This window comes from Idiotropiscis lumnitzeri, chromosome 10 (genome assembly GCF_059441095.1).
Source record: "Idiotropiscis lumnitzeri isolate Australia: NSW breed Sydney's pygmy pipehorse chromosome 10, RoL_Ilum_1.0, whole genome shotgun sequence".
Lineage (NCBI taxonomy): Eukaryota > Metazoa > Chordata > Actinopteri > Syngnathiformes > Syngnathidae > Idiotropiscis > Idiotropiscis lumnitzeri.
The window spans coordinates 15,957,566-15,970,395 of record NC_142400.1 but is presented as its reverse complement, the minus strand read 5'-3'; the positions used below and the strand labels follow the sequence as shown (position 1 = coordinate 15,970,395).

Below are 12,830 nucleotides of genomic sequence, written 5' to 3'. Positions count from 1 at the left end.
GTAAGCAAGAGGGGAAATGGCTTTGGCGTTAAATGACCACTAGATGTCACCAAACACTCACATATACATGAAGAGATCAGGTGTTACTCTAATAAAAGACGACATTTTTCCTTTAAAAATGCGATTTATTAAAAATGGTAAGAAAACACGATGAAGAAACCTCAAAGCATACTTCACCAATATATGTGGAAAAGTACATCAACCACAGATGATTTAAGACTCTCCAAGAATCGTGATTAAAAATACAAAATTCGCTTGAAAAATAAGGAACACAGAATAAAGTTGCCACTGACACAGTGACCGATATATAATAATATAATCCTAACAACAGGAGTTTAATATCTTCACTAATACGTGACAAAAATACATTTATAAAAGAACCTCGGTGCAGTAGTGAGGGATACACGTCATTGCATTGTCTGTTCATAGTCTCCTAATATTTCGCTTGCTCTTGCCACTTCCTGGAAGTAATACGTCTTCTTTTTTGCGACGGCCCACAGACCGACTGCCACATTCTTTGGAGCCATGAAACGCATATAAGCATGTTGTGCAAAACTCGAACGCACAGTCAGCTCTGGTGCACACCCCCTCGCCTTTCACGAGTTGACACTTTGCAGGATGCTGACAGCGAGGGCAATGTCTGAGGCATTCGTCGTTGAAAAGAGTTTTAGCAACCTGGAATGCATAAGACATTATAATCAACAAGTTTTACATATAAATAAATTTCACTGGCAGGCACCTGATATACTTATGTGCACTTGCACTTCCAAGCGCGTGTGTTTAATATACAGTGAAACCCCGCTACTTCGCAGTTCACCTTTCGCGGGTTCAGTGCTTCGCGGGTCTAAAAGAAATATTCAAAAATTAAAAACTTTTTTGCCCGGGCACGATCGGGGTTCTCCATTTGCTCCGCTCCGCGGGGGCATTGTAGTTTCGCCGAGCGGCACGACGGGGCGCTGGAGCGGTTAGACGGCCGGCGTGCGCCGAAGAAGAGCGTGGGCGAAGAGGAGAGTGGACGAAGAAGATCACGTTCCCCCGGGCACGATCGGGGGCGACGTTTCGCGCGGTTCGGACCGTACCAGAGCTCCGGCCGGCGTGCGTGGCAGTTAAGCCGAAGAGGAGCACCTTCCGCCCGGGCACGAGCGGGGCGACATTGCGCTCCGTTCGGGACCGTACGAGAGCTCCGGAGGAGGCCGGCCGGCCGGCGTGCGTGCGTGACAGTTACGCCGAATAGGAGCACCTTCCCCGGGCACGGGCGGTGTCAAGCGGCTCCTAAGTTTAACCGAATGGAAGCTCCAGGGGAGGAGGGCGGGCGTGTGTCACAGTTAAGCCGAATAGGAGCACCTTCCGCCCGGGGCACGAGCGGGGCGAAATGAAACCGAGTTCAACCGAACGGAGACACGCTTCGGGGGAGCAGGTCCGGCGTACGTGACAATTAAGCCGAAGAGGAGTACCTCTTCCGCCCGGGCACGAGGCTGTCAGTTATGAATGAATAAATGAATAAATAAATAAATGAAGAATGCCACCTTTCATTTCACAGGGCACACCGGACGGCGTACCAGCAGGTAAAAGTCGAAGTAATTAAATAAATACAAAAAGAAGTAATTGAGTAAATACAAAAATAATGGCTGGGGAATAAAAAAATAAGTTTTAATAATATATTTTTTTTTGTTATAACATGAATTTCACTCTCTCTCTCTCTACCCGTATTCAATATGGTGTACTGTATACAGGGGGGTATACTGTATACCTGCATAGGTTTTTTTTAAGCATTTTTGAAGGGGCGCCGCTACTTCGCGGATTTTCAGTTTTCGCGGGTGGTCTCGGTCCCCATTAACCGCGATAACCGGGGTTTCACTCTATATCAAAATTAAAAAAGGCAAACAACAACAATAATAATTAAGAAACATACCTCTATGAACTTTTCCCGTTTGCTGCTGCTTCCCAAAGATAAAGTGCTGTGTTCTAAAGGGGTTAAAGTGCGGGTTCCAGACTGCGGGGTGTAGTAACTAGAGGTTCTGGACTGGGCCTGTACAGTTTTGAGGGGTGACCTTTTAAGCAGGGCCAATCTTGTTTCAGCAGCAGCCACAAGGGCAGCGCCACCAAGCTGAAAATGAACAAATATTAAAGATAAAAAATAAAGAATATAAAATAACATTGGTCAGGATTAAATATTGAAATGGTTTTGAACTCTTGTGCGAAGGCTCTTAATTGTAATATAAATACACTAAATTGATTCATAGAATGGTACTCAGTACAGCAGTAGATGTGGATGTATTTTGTCATAAATTATGCGCCGAGATATAAAGTAAAATGTTCAAAGATTCTCTTAAATAAATAAATGAAAACGACTACCACGAGAGCCGCTTCTACTTCACTCCAGTAAATTTCTCTCTTCAATTGAGCTTGCTTGTCCTGCTGGATTATTTCATTCCAGTCCTTAGACACCTGACCACACCTGCAAAAAAAAAACAAAAAAAACAAAGGCATGAAATCAGTACATTGTACTAATCTTCATACTGAAATATGGATAATGCATGTAAGGTTCAACAGGAAAAATAAAGAAAAATGAGTTTGGCTCAATGCTACATGAGCAAGCATGGGCCAATTCTAAAGAAAATGTTTCTTCCGGTGACATCACACAAATTGTTGACCTGACATAATGCATCTATGGTAGAGGTCTCAAACTTGCAGTCCAGGGGGCCATTTGCAGGCCACAGGATTATTTTGCAGGCCTCTTCTTCGACATCAAAGTTTGTTAGTGCGGCCCCCACTTTTTTTGCCAAGACATTGTCCAGGGCGTTTTTTTTTTTTTTTTTAATGACCTACTGGCCGCAGCTCAGGCTCACGATAGCTTTTTCTTCAAACATAATTGCGAAGCGACACCAAGTGGAAGGAAAAGATTTTGCTGTCACCCAGTTCCACTTATGTCTTTTTAAAACCTGCTGTGAAGATAAAAGGTTGGTGTCAATTTAAAGAAAAACAGACAACAAAATTGTTTTCCTTTTTTTTTTTAGCACAGAGGCTCTCCACTATGTCTTCAATCAATTGCAGAGAAAGTTGCAGTGCTGAAGAAAGTAGACATCATTATTCAAGTACTGTAGAGATGCGTAGGAGTATGCAAAGTACCAGGGAAATGACAGAGGGGAGCAGGTCACCAATCTTGTTCATGTTCATTAATGTTTCGAACTAAATTTGTGCTTTTTATGAATACTTGAAACCCTTTTTAGAGGAATACATGATGTGGCCCAGTCACATTCAGATTATCTCCAGCGGACAAAACATAAATTGAATTTGAGACCCCTGGTCTCTGAACAGTGGACCAGCAATACACTGTGTGCAGGAACTGAAACTTTAGGTTTTAAAGAGAATCATCCTGAAATATTCCTCCAATACAATGTAATTAGCAATAAAAAAAAAACAGGATGAATGAAGTATTTATCTATAACTGGGAACATCAAGTTCTGACCTGTGGACACACTCAGCAGACAGGTGGCTGAATATGACCGCCAGGATGTGCCCGAGGTTCCTCCTCCTCAGCTCTGTTAATATGTCCACCTTCCCCAGGCCCATCTTGCGGCCAATCAGCCCCGCCAATGGCATATCTGTCCTGAACATAACGGGTGTCTCAGCAAGAGCTATTGTGGCCCTCAGCTCCTCTTTTAGACTTGGACTTTGGCCAGCAAACATCTGGGCTTTCTGCTCACACAAAGTATGTATCAGCTGCAAAGCAGGTGTCAATGAGAGGTTGGGTGTGGTTGTCTTGAAGGGGGTTGCATTGGAATTGCCAGATGTGCTACGAGAAGGTGTGATGCTGTCAAGCTTGGCTGTGGTCTCGCTTAGAGGAGTTGTGTAACCTTGTTTAGTCAATGCCAGCCCATCAGTTGTGTTGATACATTTCAGAGAAAGAGCCCTGCGAGGTGTATCCCGGACGAAAACCTCATTATCTTTGCAAGTGCTGGCGTGGCACTGAATACGTTGATGCTTTCTGTCGGACGGGTCTTCGTCAGACAACGAGCCTCCTTCCTTTAGAGTAGAAAGTCTGTGCTGTCGTTGCAAACGGGAACGGCGTTTTGCATCTGTAGGATTGGGGGTTTCCGAGTTTCCTTTTGAGGCAGAAAGCAGCAACTCTTGGAACGAGCCATCGTGGTCGACAAAAGAGTCTTGGGATTTATCGAGGGTGAGGGAGCTGAAGCCACTGTCCTCACACGGAGACCTGCAGCAAGGTTCAGACATGGTCTCAAATTACTTAACAAAAAAAAATGGCTAACAACTCAAGTACAGATAATGTGCATCATACCTGATACATTGAGGTGTACGTGTGGATGACGGAGTGCACAAGACATTGGATGATTCATACAGGTCACTTGTCAGGTTGATGACTGGGGATGAAGAATTTTCCTTGGATGAGCCCGGCAGGAATTTGCTTAAACACGGTGCTTCTACATTAAGTTGATCAGAAGCACCAAAGTGCTGACTGAAATCATCCAAGAGTGAAATTCGTCTCCCCAAACTGTTGCTGTCACCCAAGCTTAGGGTCCCATCCTCAAGAGTGGAGGTCCTTACCTGAGAGAAGAGCAGTCGACGTTTCCTACCAGATAACGGGAAGTCTCGCTCCGATTTTAAAGCACTTAAAGTCAAAGCCTGCGGCGTGGTGTCAAGAGAGTCATAAGACACACTGAGCCAATGGCGCCCAATCGACGACTCCGTCGTTCCGGTACATGGGGACATTGTCTTGTCACTTTTGGCATCTTTAGTGGCATTGCACTGAGCAGGTCTGTGTCGCATAGAGACACAGCTCCTGCATACTTTGGGGGTTTCACACCAGCTCAGAGTGGATGATCGCTGAATCACCCTGGTGTCTTTGTGCAAAGATCTGATACCGTTTCTTTCCTGAGGGTTGACAGCAAGTCCGACATGTTCTTTGGGTGTGTCACTGAGGTCTACTGAAGGCAAAGATCTGCTGTAGTCAAGTCCACCGATGCTCTGTGGACTGTGGAATAAACCAGAGTAGCCGCTGTCAAAACACTCTTGGTCTTTGCAGCTGCCATGGTTGATGTCGGACTCAGGGGTGCACTGCATTTTTGGCCTCCCGTTTGCCCAAACAGTGGCTCCCCGACAGAGGCCTGCAGGTGACAAAATAAGAATTCAAACAACTCAAAGTCAAGTGAGACAGGCAGGTTAGTTCAAGATTTTATGGGAGGAATGGTATTCAATTTAAGATGAGAAGAAATCTTAACACTATTAAAGTTTGTCTTCAAATTGTAACACAAAGAAGCAAAAAAAATAAATAATTGGCTGAAAAATAATGGGTATTTTCAAGTTTACCTACCTGACGTTTTTTTTGTTGTTGTTTTTTTTTTTTAGGTAGTAGCCCTCACTTCTACATAACTTTACCAGTATACATGCGGAAAAAGTTGCATATGTTGTAATACTTTATTTGGGCAATTTACATGACAGTTCATGATGTGTGGCATAAGATTCCTTCACCTCACTAAAATTGGGGTACAGTAAATCAACATATGCTGAATTTTTAGTGTTCAGACCACTTTTCATGCACAGGGATATTCAACTTCCCACTTTGGAATGCAGCACGGTGGTGTTACCACGACTGTGTTTACGTGTGTATTTGTTTGACAAAGGAAAATACTAGCAGACCCCTGTGAATGAAGTTTAATGTTCTTAGAACTCAAATGGGGTTTGCATCATTTTGAGTTGACCACCTACTTTAGTTACAGTAAATGGTGATTGGAGTGATGGGTTTTTTTTTACCATCTAAGGTTGAACATTTTGGATCCGATAAGAATTTGTACTGAGAAGACACAATAACCCTCTCCTGTATAAACAGAAATAGCAACCAACACGACAGGCAAAATTAATTTGAACTTTTTCCAAACTTATGAATACACATGATCAACCGTTTGTTTCAGTTCATTTTCCAAATTGCTGTTCTCCAACAAGCCGAACATCCACTTCTGTGTTGCACTGTGATTTAGTCCACTCTCTTTGTTGTAACGGGCTGTTGTTTCGCGTCGACATAGTCTCAAGATGTCGAAATGTGACTGGATAGCATAACAAGGAGGACTGTTTAAACGTAAATTCTAATTGAACCGGAATATGATCGATTCATGGATCAAACACCTGCTTGAATTTTGCCGTTCGGTTTCTTGCAGCAAAGTGTGCAAGAAGCACTTAAGATATTGAACGTTTGGACATGAGAGAGAATGCCAAACTAAGTTCACTTGGAACACCTGAGCTGATTCAACTATAAAACACTCTCAGGTGCTTCATTGGCGAGCTGTTGACGCCAAAACGGCAGACGAGACTGATCGCGGATTTCAGCAGCTTGTGGCATTAGAATTATGCAACTGATTTCAATCAACACGATAACTTTACAATTTCATTGTGCTCCTTCTGTTTCCATCCATTTTTTGCACGTATCATTTTGTTAAATGCAGTTACACACACTATAATCCTGGGGAGAAGTACAGTATAGATTTAAATTAGGCCAAACTGATTGAGTGAAATGAATACATAGTACAAAATTTAGGAGGGGAAAAAAACACTTACCCTAAAATACGACAGAGGTACAGCGGCCGGGCTTTCTCGGACCTCTGACACCGTGTGCCCTTGTTACAGACTAGTACATTTTGGCAAACATCGCGACTCTAGTTGCGGCTTGCCACGTTTTGAAATTTGGAGCCAAATGAGGCTCGTGTCACGTGTTTCCGCCTCCCAGTCAGCTGGTCCTTCGCGTGCTGTTGCCATTGAAACGGTCTTCAAATGTTAAACCACAGTGGTAAGTTTTGAAGATAAACTTGGAAGATAGGGGTCGAGATACATAAATTACTTAAATATGAAGTGAAAATGAGTCCAATGGAAGATGAAAACATTCTTTGTAATCTGTCAATGCAATGCATCATTTCATGCCATATATATATATATATATATATATATATATATATATATATATATATATATATATATATATATATATATATATATATATATATATATATATATATATATATATATATATGAATACAGCCAATTTTCTAGGATTTTGGAATTTGTATTTTATTTTTTGTTTTTGTATGTAACACATTTTTTTTTTTTTTTACTTATTTTTTTTTAACGTTTTGATTACATAAAATGGATGAATGACATTGAATGTGTTCAAGCATTTTGCGTCGTAAATGAAAAATGTGAGAGGGACTTTATGACCACTCTTTCATCACTCAATCCGGGCGCCAATTGATGACGTATGGAGCGTTCTCCCGTCTCCATGGGCAACGCTTCAAACACTATTCTTTATAACGCCATTTCGGGACATAGAGTTCTGTCTTTGCGTTTACTTTGAAAAGGTGTGTTTATCTACTAAAATTATTTTGATTATTTCATCAAAGTTGGGCGGATTAAAGTGGTTAACAGCCATGAGTTCAGCTTCCTTTCTTCAAAACCATTTCACTTCTTCTGAATGCGGGTCTCTGAAGATACCAGTCGAGCACCTGGAATATGATTACATTGACAAATGCAAAGATGCCAAATACTTGGAGAAAATCCTCATATTACTCAGGTAACTACAAAAATGTACGTTTAAAACAATTACACGTATCAAAATTGTGCTTTATAAATAAGATTATTGTTTTCATTAAACTGTTGGCGAGTAATCAATTGAACAGTGTTTATTATGTAGTGGCTCATCTAAGCAAACTAAATATAAAGATGATATTTTTAAGTATTCATTAAACTGTCAGGAAGGTTTTCAATATTTAACATTTTCTTTTATGGATGTCATTGTACTTTATAGTGTACTATTTTTCCTCATGTAAGGTATCCAAAGTATTACAAAGAGCTTTCTTTTCCGACTGAGCTGGACCGTATACTGTGCCAGCTGCCTGCATCACTACAAAGTTGTGTGCCAGCTGCCTGCATCACTACAAAGTTGAATTGTATTTTATAAACCCACAATAACGCACAGTTTAAAATTACTTATGACTCCCTTTAGTGTTGATATTAAATGAAAAAACTATGACAGCATTAACTTTATCAGTACACTACACGAGAGTTCAGTGCATGCAGCTAATGTTTTCAATTATGCAATCTGAAAAAGCATCACCACAAACCACAGTGATTCCCAAGAGACCATACAATAACAATACGTGCAGTCATTGGCTCTAAAGCACATAAAGCCTTCAATAGAGAAATGTGTTTATATCTAGGTCTGGCAAGGAGGGCATTTATCCTCATCTAATCGAGTTCTGTGAGAATCACCTGGAGAAACTGAACCCTCAAAGCCGAACTCTTAGGAAGGACAATCCCGTGACCACATCCTCCAATCTTTCAGCGGATGAATGGAGACATATTGCGGATGAGTTGAAGGTGCTCTATTTTTCTTAATCAGTTGTTGATCTGTTTGTTTCATGAACACAATACTAAAATAGTTTATTTTGCAGATTTGGCAAGATGAAACCAGAGTGACAGAGACTTCCCTTAAAAGACAGTTCATGTTTGGAGATGTCGTGGATCAAAACATGCCGCCTGTACGAGGGTCCAATTGCTCTGTTCCACTCAGCGGTGTAATCATGCCTCTCCTTATCTCAACAGAATCATTTTAATTATTTGACTGGATAACAAAATTATATTTTTCTCCGCACAGAACTCAACTCATAAACAAAAGTGTGTACAGCCACGAGATTATCGTGAATGGGACAAGTGAGTGTTTTTTTCTTATAATTAAAAAAAAAAACATGGGTTAAAATAAGAAACATTTATTGATGTAAATATTTATTTTTCCTTAACTTAAACATTGTCTTACAGGTTTGATGTGGAGAAAGAATGTCAGAGAATTGATGGAGATGTTCTTAGAAATGACCAGCCTGCCAGTAGAGATGAACATCCCACAACTAAAGTTGATCCGATATGTAATTCAATTCAATTTTATTTGTACATCGCCAATTTTTTTGCAACTCCTCTAACATCAACATTGTGCCTCACCAAAACATCCAGTGATGACAGAAGAGGTGAGACACCATCTGGCTGAGCGTGAAAAAGACAAAGGAAATGAAGCTTTCAGAGCAAATGATTATGAGGAGGCGGTTGTGTACTACTCCAGGTCAGACTTTTAAAATTTTCCTTCCCCAACATGCTGAGCTTCTGCCTGCCTAAAGACATCCCGTGATGCTCTTGTATCATTTATTCACAGGAGCATATCCATAATGCCCTCGGTGGCGGCATACAATAACAGAGCCCAAGCAGGGATCAAACTCAAGCAATGGCAAAAGGCCATGAACGACTGCCACAGTGTATTGGAGCTCGAACCCTGCAACGCGAAAGGTACATTATTAAATATTTTCAATATTGTGGTAATTCACTGTACCGTGAAAAGAGTGAAACGCATGTATAGATTCAAGTCACAGTGAAATATTTATTGTAATTGTGATGATAATAGTTCATAGCGATAAACTAATTCAACGCCTCAAGCAATTTTACTGTTTCTTACGAAACCAATCAAAACGTACTGGTATGTTTTTTTGTTTTTTTCTTTCAAAATGTTGGTCTTTCAAAAAAGTAGTTTAATTCACATGGAAATCAATAGTTGGTTGGAGCACCTCTGCATGAATCTATATGGTGTGGCATGGCGATCAGCTTTAAGAGCAGCCTTCAGCTTGTTCGTAATATGTGACATTTCTCATCTTCCTCGCGCCAGCACCCGATAGATTTGCTTTTTGCTTTTAGTTGCACATCTGGTCCGTGTGCTGGCCAGTCAAGTACAGTAATCTCAGAATTAACAGCTTTTGATAGTTTTGGCAGTGGGGATAGGTACCAAGTCACGTTGATGCATGAAATGATCAGCGTTGAAATGACGTGCTAAACAGCTGCATTGACTTTGGAAAGAAAACAAAAAAAAGTGGACCAACGGCTGCAGAAGAATTCGCTTTCCAACCAACACTAACTGGGAACTTTACACTTGACTTGAAGCAACTTGGGTGGTGTGCGTCTCTCCTCTTTCCCTCGAAAATATTGGTCCTTGATTCCCAATTGCAAAGCAAATTTTAGTTTGATCCGAAAACAGATTTAGGAATACTGAATACAATTATCAGTTCTTTTTCTCTTTGGCGCAGATAAGATGCTTCTGACGTTGTCTTTTTCAGACATGACTTGACACCATTGAATGTGCCAAAATTCCTTGATTCCTTAAAAGAAATTCATTGGGTCTGTCGAACCTGAACCACAACACCCTCCCAATCGTGGGTCGGCAGTGGTGGCCCATCTGCTCTTCCTGGCGTCTATCTGAACTCGATCCCATATAAGCGACAAGAAGCTCTTTCCTGCAAGTGACTGACTGCCTTTCTCTCTGTTCATGTTACCACAATGGCTTTTAGCTTTCTCCAAACAGATTGGATGGTGAATTTCTGACAAGCAACTTAGGCTGTAAACATCCATGTTTGCCGTTCTTTCCTCTCTGAAGTCACAGTCCCCGGTACTTGCATTTTTTCCATTTGAGGGCCTGTTCATAGGACCGTAAGCTGAATGAGAATGATTTTCTTTGTCTCTCCAGACCACAGTACCACATCCGGCCTTAGGGTTGCCTGGGCAACCTGGGGGAACTCAAGTCCTCCCAGGTGCACCTTCATATCCCGTTAGGCTCTTTTGTTGCAGGTTGCCTTTTTACCCGTGGTTTTTGGTTTTTATTTTTGCCTTATGAAACTGATCATTGGTTTTGTTTTCCTGTGTGATTGGTGTTTGTTTATTAGTTGATTTGTGTTGATTTTATGTGTAACATTGATTTTTTTTCACAATATTTAATTTAATACAATACAACTTCATTTATATAGCGCATTTCAAAACAGCTGGAGCTGTGTAACAAAGCGCTTTCCATATAGTGTAATGTAAATTAAATGTCATGAGCTGAAAAATTGGGAGTTTTATCAGCTATAAGCCATAATTATTACAATGGGCTAAGTTTCACTTTTTAATTGAATATAATTATTTTTTTTCACAACATTCTACATTACTGAGTTGCACCTCTTTGTAGCAGTTTGCTTTTGAGGACTTCTGTGGACCTCCATTGGGTCTCAGTGGAAAACATTCTTCTAGAACCTAAACAAACTAGTAGTAAATGGTAATGTATCTGCTCTCCAGCTTTACTACGTCGTGCTGCAGTGCACAATGAAATGGGAAACTTCCAAAAGGCTGTTGAAGACCTGACAGTGGTGCTGAGAGAAGAGCCACAGAATGCTGCAGCCACAGTAAGTCACGGAACAGGGTTCTCAGTTTACAGTCTTGATATACGACTTCCAAACAGAGGACAATTAGTCGGCACGCAACACAAGGAGGCATGTTGTGTTACAGCCACACTGTTTTTCATTTGATAGTTTTTGTTATTTATGTGCCCTCGCTGTATTTTTTGCCGGGTGCACAATGAACTTATTTGTGTAGCACATAAAGGCACACTGAGTTACAGTCGGCACAGTTTTTCATTAGATTGTTTCATATTTCTGCTATTGAAGCGTTCTTAATTACAAATATTCACTGTAATTTTTGAGGGCATTAACTGCATGTGACTATAATGTGCAACAGCGTGAGCAGAACCCCAGCCCGAGACAAATGAGAACTAAATGCCATTTCTAAGGTTACAAATAGCAGGCGCTAAATTGTTCAATTGTGATTTAAGAAGATTACAATCTTTTACTAAGATGTCAAATAGCGGGGCTCTTTGTGTTCACGCTCTCAAACATTGTTTCCCAACCATTCTTGAACCAAAGCATTTGACATAATTTTGAAAAATAAGCTATTCAGTGTCAGGCTCATTCGAATAGTCCATAAATAGAAAAAAAACTGTGAATAACTGACACTTTGCTAAAATTGAACATAATTGTATATGTTAAAAGTTTAAATCTGAAATATACCACAAACTATAGTTCCAATAGCATTTTAATAGCATTTCAAATGCTATTGTGTGCTACACTGTTCTACCTCCGGAAATACCGGACAGTCAACAGCTTAAGTCAAAACAGGTTCACAATGTTGAGTAATGGCTTATGCAGCTGATGTAAAGTAATGTTTTAGAAAGGGGAAGTCAAAATAAACAACTGAAATAACGTTGCCCAAGTATGCCCACATTCTTATGACTGGGTATCTTTAGAATTAACCAAACACATTCAACCTCGGGTTAAATATGAGTCAGCACACGTCTGCCGCTATTTAAAGTGCATCTGATCGAACACTGAAAAGCAACACAGATTTTTCGAATTATTCATAAGTCCTGCCTTTTCTAATGCCCCAGTTCCAGTTGCAGTCTGCTCTAAAGCATGATGCTGCCACCAACATGCTTTACAGTTGGTGTGAAGTTGTGTGGTAATGAGCATTGCGTTTGCAACATCACTTTTGAATTTCTGGCCAGCAAGTTCAATTTTTCATGATATCACTGGACTCTAATAATATCCCCCAAACAGAGTTGGACGTGTTACATCAATTTTTCATGTACAAAACTTGACTAAATCAGGCCCCCCAGTGGCTGCTCTGGGATGGATGAGTGGGCCCACAAATAATAATAATAATAATAATAATAATAATAATAGTAATAATAATGACTACATAAAATAAAAAATCGTAAAAGTACGCCTAAATGGATCTAAGAATGTCGTCACACGCAGTCCATGAAGGCACACTCAGTAACTTCCATCCATAATAGTTTCATCTATCTGTCCAAGACGCTTTAGTTAACTGTTGTTTTAGTTTATGGAGTAGAAAGTTCGTTTTTTCCCTACGGCGGAACGATTAAGACAAAAATTCGGGTTCCGGCGTCGCCGTAGGAACGGGACACA

General features: G+C 40.6%; 2 protein-coding genes across 4 annotated transcripts; one reads left to right on the top strand and one right to left on the bottom strand.

The window, feature by feature from the left end:
* Positions 1-110: 110 nt before the first annotated feature.
* On the bottom strand, positions 111-6,761 carry fbxo43 (F-box protein 43). Of its 3 annotated transcripts, none has more exons than XM_088305857.1 (6): positions 6,571-6,761; positions 4,301-5,126; positions 3,470-4,216; positions 2,353-2,458; positions 1,913-2,107; positions 111-675 (listed from the first exon to the last, which is right to left on the bottom strand). In XM_088305857.1, the coding sequence occupies exons 2-6, from the start codon at positions 5,080-5,082 to the stop codon at positions 424-426; spliced, it is 2,082 nt and encodes a 693-aa protein (XP_088161983.1). In that variant the 5' UTR covers positions 5,083-5,126; positions 6,571-6,761; the 3' UTR covers positions 111-423. The 3 variants fall into 3 exon arrangements, with proteins under 3 accessions (XP_088161983.1, XP_088161984.1, XP_088161985.1); XM_088305858.1 differs by having other exon boundaries at positions 2,356-2,458; XM_088305859.1 differs by having other exon boundaries at positions 2,359-2,458.
* spag1b (sperm associated antigen 1b) lies at positions 6,326-12,364 on the top strand. Its single transcript, XM_088307823.1, has 9 exons — positions 6,326-6,799; positions 8,223-8,382; positions 8,457-8,579; positions 8,660-8,715; positions 8,821-8,924; positions 9,010-9,115; positions 9,206-9,336; positions 11,146-11,252; positions 12,290-12,364. Exons 3-9 carry the CDS (start codon positions 8,508-8,510, stop codon positions 12,362-12,364), a joined length of 651 nt encoding a protein of 216 aa, XP_088163949.1. The 5' UTR covers positions 6,326-6,799; positions 8,223-8,382; positions 8,457-8,507.
* Positions 12,365-12,830: the final 466 nt, after the last annotated feature.